The 3,468-nt window shown below is 44.6% G+C and overlaps 1 protein-coding gene across 1 annotated transcript; it reads right to left on the bottom strand.

The window, feature by feature from the left end:
- Nucleotides 1-667: 667 nt before the first annotated feature.
- On the bottom strand, nucleotides 668-2,271 carry LOC104963827 (proline-rich receptor-like protein kinase PERK9; the record flags this gene model as incomplete). The annotated part of the gene is made up of 3 exons (XM_010792465.1): nucleotides 668-751; nucleotides 1,285-1,353; nucleotides 1,435-2,271. Coding segments are annotated over 3 exons (990 nt in total), but the record flags the coding sequence as incomplete, so codon positions are not given.
- Between the last annotated feature and the right edge of the window lie 1,197 nt (nucleotides 2,272-3,468).

Here is a 3,468-nt window from a genome sequence, read left to right as displayed (position 1 = left end):
ACCATGTGTCCCCGGTGTGTCGGGGAACTCACGCAGCTTCAGAAAATAAAACCCTCTCTCTTTTCCTCCGTACCCAAATCTCTAAAAACGGGGGAACAACGGAGCTGATCCAGATTTGCGTCCGATATGACGTAAGTTTGGACCCACGGCACTATCAGAAACAATGCCCGACTTTTTTGGATGTAATATGGTCGGTGTTTACATTAGCATCGCTAACACTCAGAGCTAACCTGTACTGCACAGAACATGTGTGTGAAGAAGCAGGAAATAAAAAGGAACTCGCCTTGTGGTATAACCGGCAAGAGAGAAAGCCTTTGAGCTCCATACTGTTTCAGAGAGAATCCTTGATAATCCATGATATGGCGTTTCATCACGGCAGTATTTAGTTTAGACAGTAGCTGCCGGGTCCCGCATGAGCTCAGACCCCTCCTCTTTTTTATTTTTTATACATTTCTTTAATTTTTTAAAGCTTTATACCCGAATCAGCACTTTTGAAACAGGAAGTGAAATAGAGGGATATGAGGCATGGCTAGAATGGGTGATCTGTTTGGTATTTTGAGCAAAACACTTCATAGACGTGTTTTTTATATATCTTTATATATCTGAGACCTATGCTATTGCCTACAGATAGCACGATAGGTGAACTTTAAGACAATGGTAAACGTACCTCTGCAGCAGCGGCTCTGTCGTTAAACAGACTCAGCGTCTCTTCTTCCAGAACAGCAAACACTTCCTCCCAGTGATCCAGACCCTGCGGAGCAACAGCCAATCAGAGGGAGAGAAAACTCACCTGTCAGACACAAGGCCACTTAAGGTATGTAGGTGATAAATCACGGTAAATTAGGAAAGGATCCATTCAGAGATTCTAATTATTAGGTTGTCTTTTTGACCAATTGCTTTTTCTTGCTGTATGAACCAGAGCAATATCCAAATAGTGGTAAACTCAATAGTAGGCAAAAAATGAAGAATTAAGTCTTTGGACTTCAAAATAAATCCCTTTGGGTACAGATCCTCACACCGCAATCATTTAAATATATATTTTATATATAATAATCATGTGAATAATGTTTACAAAATGATCTGATATGGCGAATCAGATCGTAATTGCAGTCATAATAATTGCAATTAGTTATTTTTCCCTAATTAGTGTGTTGTATAATATTATTGCCACGTCATCATACTGTTTGTATGTGTTTGTAATCAAAAAGTAAATAGAATATCAAACCATCACACTTTGCAACGAGACAGCCACTGTTTCAGTGTCTGACGTCAGAAGCTTCTCACCTTGTTTTCTCCTTGTTTCAGTTTGATCTCCAGCATTCCCTCCATTCTGATTGGCCGCTCTGCCGTCACCTAGCAACACCACAGTTGTGAGAGGAGTGTCGACCAATCAGCTTTCCATATCAATATGCCAGTTAATGATTAAAGTCTTACCTCCTGTGTGGAGCCGTGTTCCTCCTCTGGGAGATCCTCTAACTTCCTCTGACGTTGTGGAGGAGACGGAGGAAGCTCTCTCATTGGAGGTGAGAGGTCAGCTGATTCGGTTTCCTCCTCTGTGATTGGTTGAGGAGTCTGGGAGTCAGGTGGAGTTGCATTAGACGGAGAATCAGGAGGATCTGGCTCACTTTGGAGCTCTTTCCTCGTTGGAGATGGTGACGAATCAGGGGAAGAAGGTGTTCCTGCGACTGGAGGAGGAGGAGGAGTTTGAGTTGGAGCAACAAGCCCTCTGATTGGTGGAGGCGAGTCAGGTGGTGTAGCAAGCTTTTCAGAGGGAAGTCCAAATGTCCGCTCTTCCGAGGAGATTCTGGGCTTTGGAGCCGGAGGAGGTTTGAAACTGTTACGACGTTCTTCCTCGGGAGATGACGAAGAGACAGAGCTTTGAGGGGAGGAGGGAGAAGGAGGTTTTGGAGAAGAGGAGTCAGGTGATTGGCTGCTCCGACTCCTCCATGTCCTTACAGTCGGAGTTGGAGGAGGAGCTTCTTCTTCCTCCGCCTCCCATGTCCTCCTGCTGGAGTCTCTCCTGGTGTCACGGTGGGGAGGTGGACTGGGTGGAGGACTAGCAGAGGTTTTGACGCTGGGTTTTTTTGTGTCTTGTATCGGAGATCTGATGTTTCTGTCCGTCCTCGTGCCGCTGCTGACTCGCCGCACGATGTCTCTGGAGGTCCGAGGGGTCTTTGGATCGGACGGTTTACTCCTCAGAGACGAAACTCTGGCTGCAGGTTTTCTGTCCTCAAGGTCCGTGCTCTCGTTTCCATAAAGTCTCTTCTCCCTCTGAGGAGAAAGGGGACATTTAAAGGTCTCAGATATATAAAAAACATGTCTATGAAGTGTTTCGATCAAAATACCAAACAGATGACCATTCTACCCATACCTCATATCCCTCTATTTCAGCCCTGCTACTAAAGTGCTGATTCTGGGTCCGTAGCCTTATAAAAAAATAAAAATAAACGACATGTCTGCCAGCCAACATTTCCTATATTACGTCATGACTGCAGCAAATCTGGATCAGCTCCGTTGAACCCCCGTCTTTAGAGATGTGGGTACGGAGGAAAAGAGAGAGGGTTTTATTTTCTGACACAGCGGGGACACATTTATGCTAGACCCTCCAGAAAATCACGATTCTGCGATCGCAGAATTTACCGCATAATCAGCAAAATGGCGCAGATTTTTTAAAAGCCGCATATTTATCAAAAGGCGCATAATCCCAGCATTTTTCCACACAAAGTCTTGACGTGAGGTAGTGATGATGATGACGTGACGTCATCAGCTCGCGCATCACAGAAGGTAAACAACACCGTAGAGTGAACGTGTGGAACTCACACGAGAGAGAAAACACCAAGATGAAAAAATCTGATCCATCTCATTTACCGACGAACATTTCTGCTAAAGACCGGGCAAAGCAGTACCTCGATGTCTTTCACGAAAGTGGGGGGAAACTATTCTGCACCCCGTGCAACTGTGTGTTGGAACATAAGTCTCAGAGAAAATCGACGGTGGCGACTCACTTTGATTCATTCAAACATTCGAAAATGCTTTCTGCTGCTGCGGACAAGAAAGCCAAACAACTCACGTTCACCGAGGGATCAACAGGTTGTGTGTGAGAGAGAATAAATAAGACAGCCCAATATTTTGAAAAAAATCTATTATTTTTCGCAAATTTCACCGCATAAAATCACATAAAAACCCCGCATGTTTAATCGCATAATCAAGGATTTTTGCCCGCGTTTTTCTGGAGGGTCTATATAGGCCTAGCGCTTTTCTAAAACTCAAAGACGCTTACACATGTCCTGCAATACACATGCTGCAGCTGCCCAGCTGCTGACTGTTTGTAAAAGTAAATAAATAGTATTTTCATTTCAATAATGTACTCTCTATCAGAGTCCTGCACGGGTCTGATTTAAAAGACCCGCTCCCGCGACGTGCAATACCGAACCCGCCCCCCTACCCGCACATATTGCCAATTAGTTC

Source organism: Notothenia coriiceps, unplaced genomic scaffold (genome assembly GCF_000735185.1).
Source record: "Notothenia coriiceps isolate Sejong01 unplaced genomic scaffold, NC01 NC01_scaffold00036507, whole genome shotgun sequence".
Taxonomy (NCBI): domain Eukaryota; kingdom Metazoa; phylum Chordata; class Actinopteri; order Perciformes; family Nototheniidae; genus Notothenia; species Notothenia coriiceps.
The sequence above is the reverse complement of the archived record's forward strand: the minus strand, read 5'-3'. Positions and strand labels throughout refer to the sequence as shown.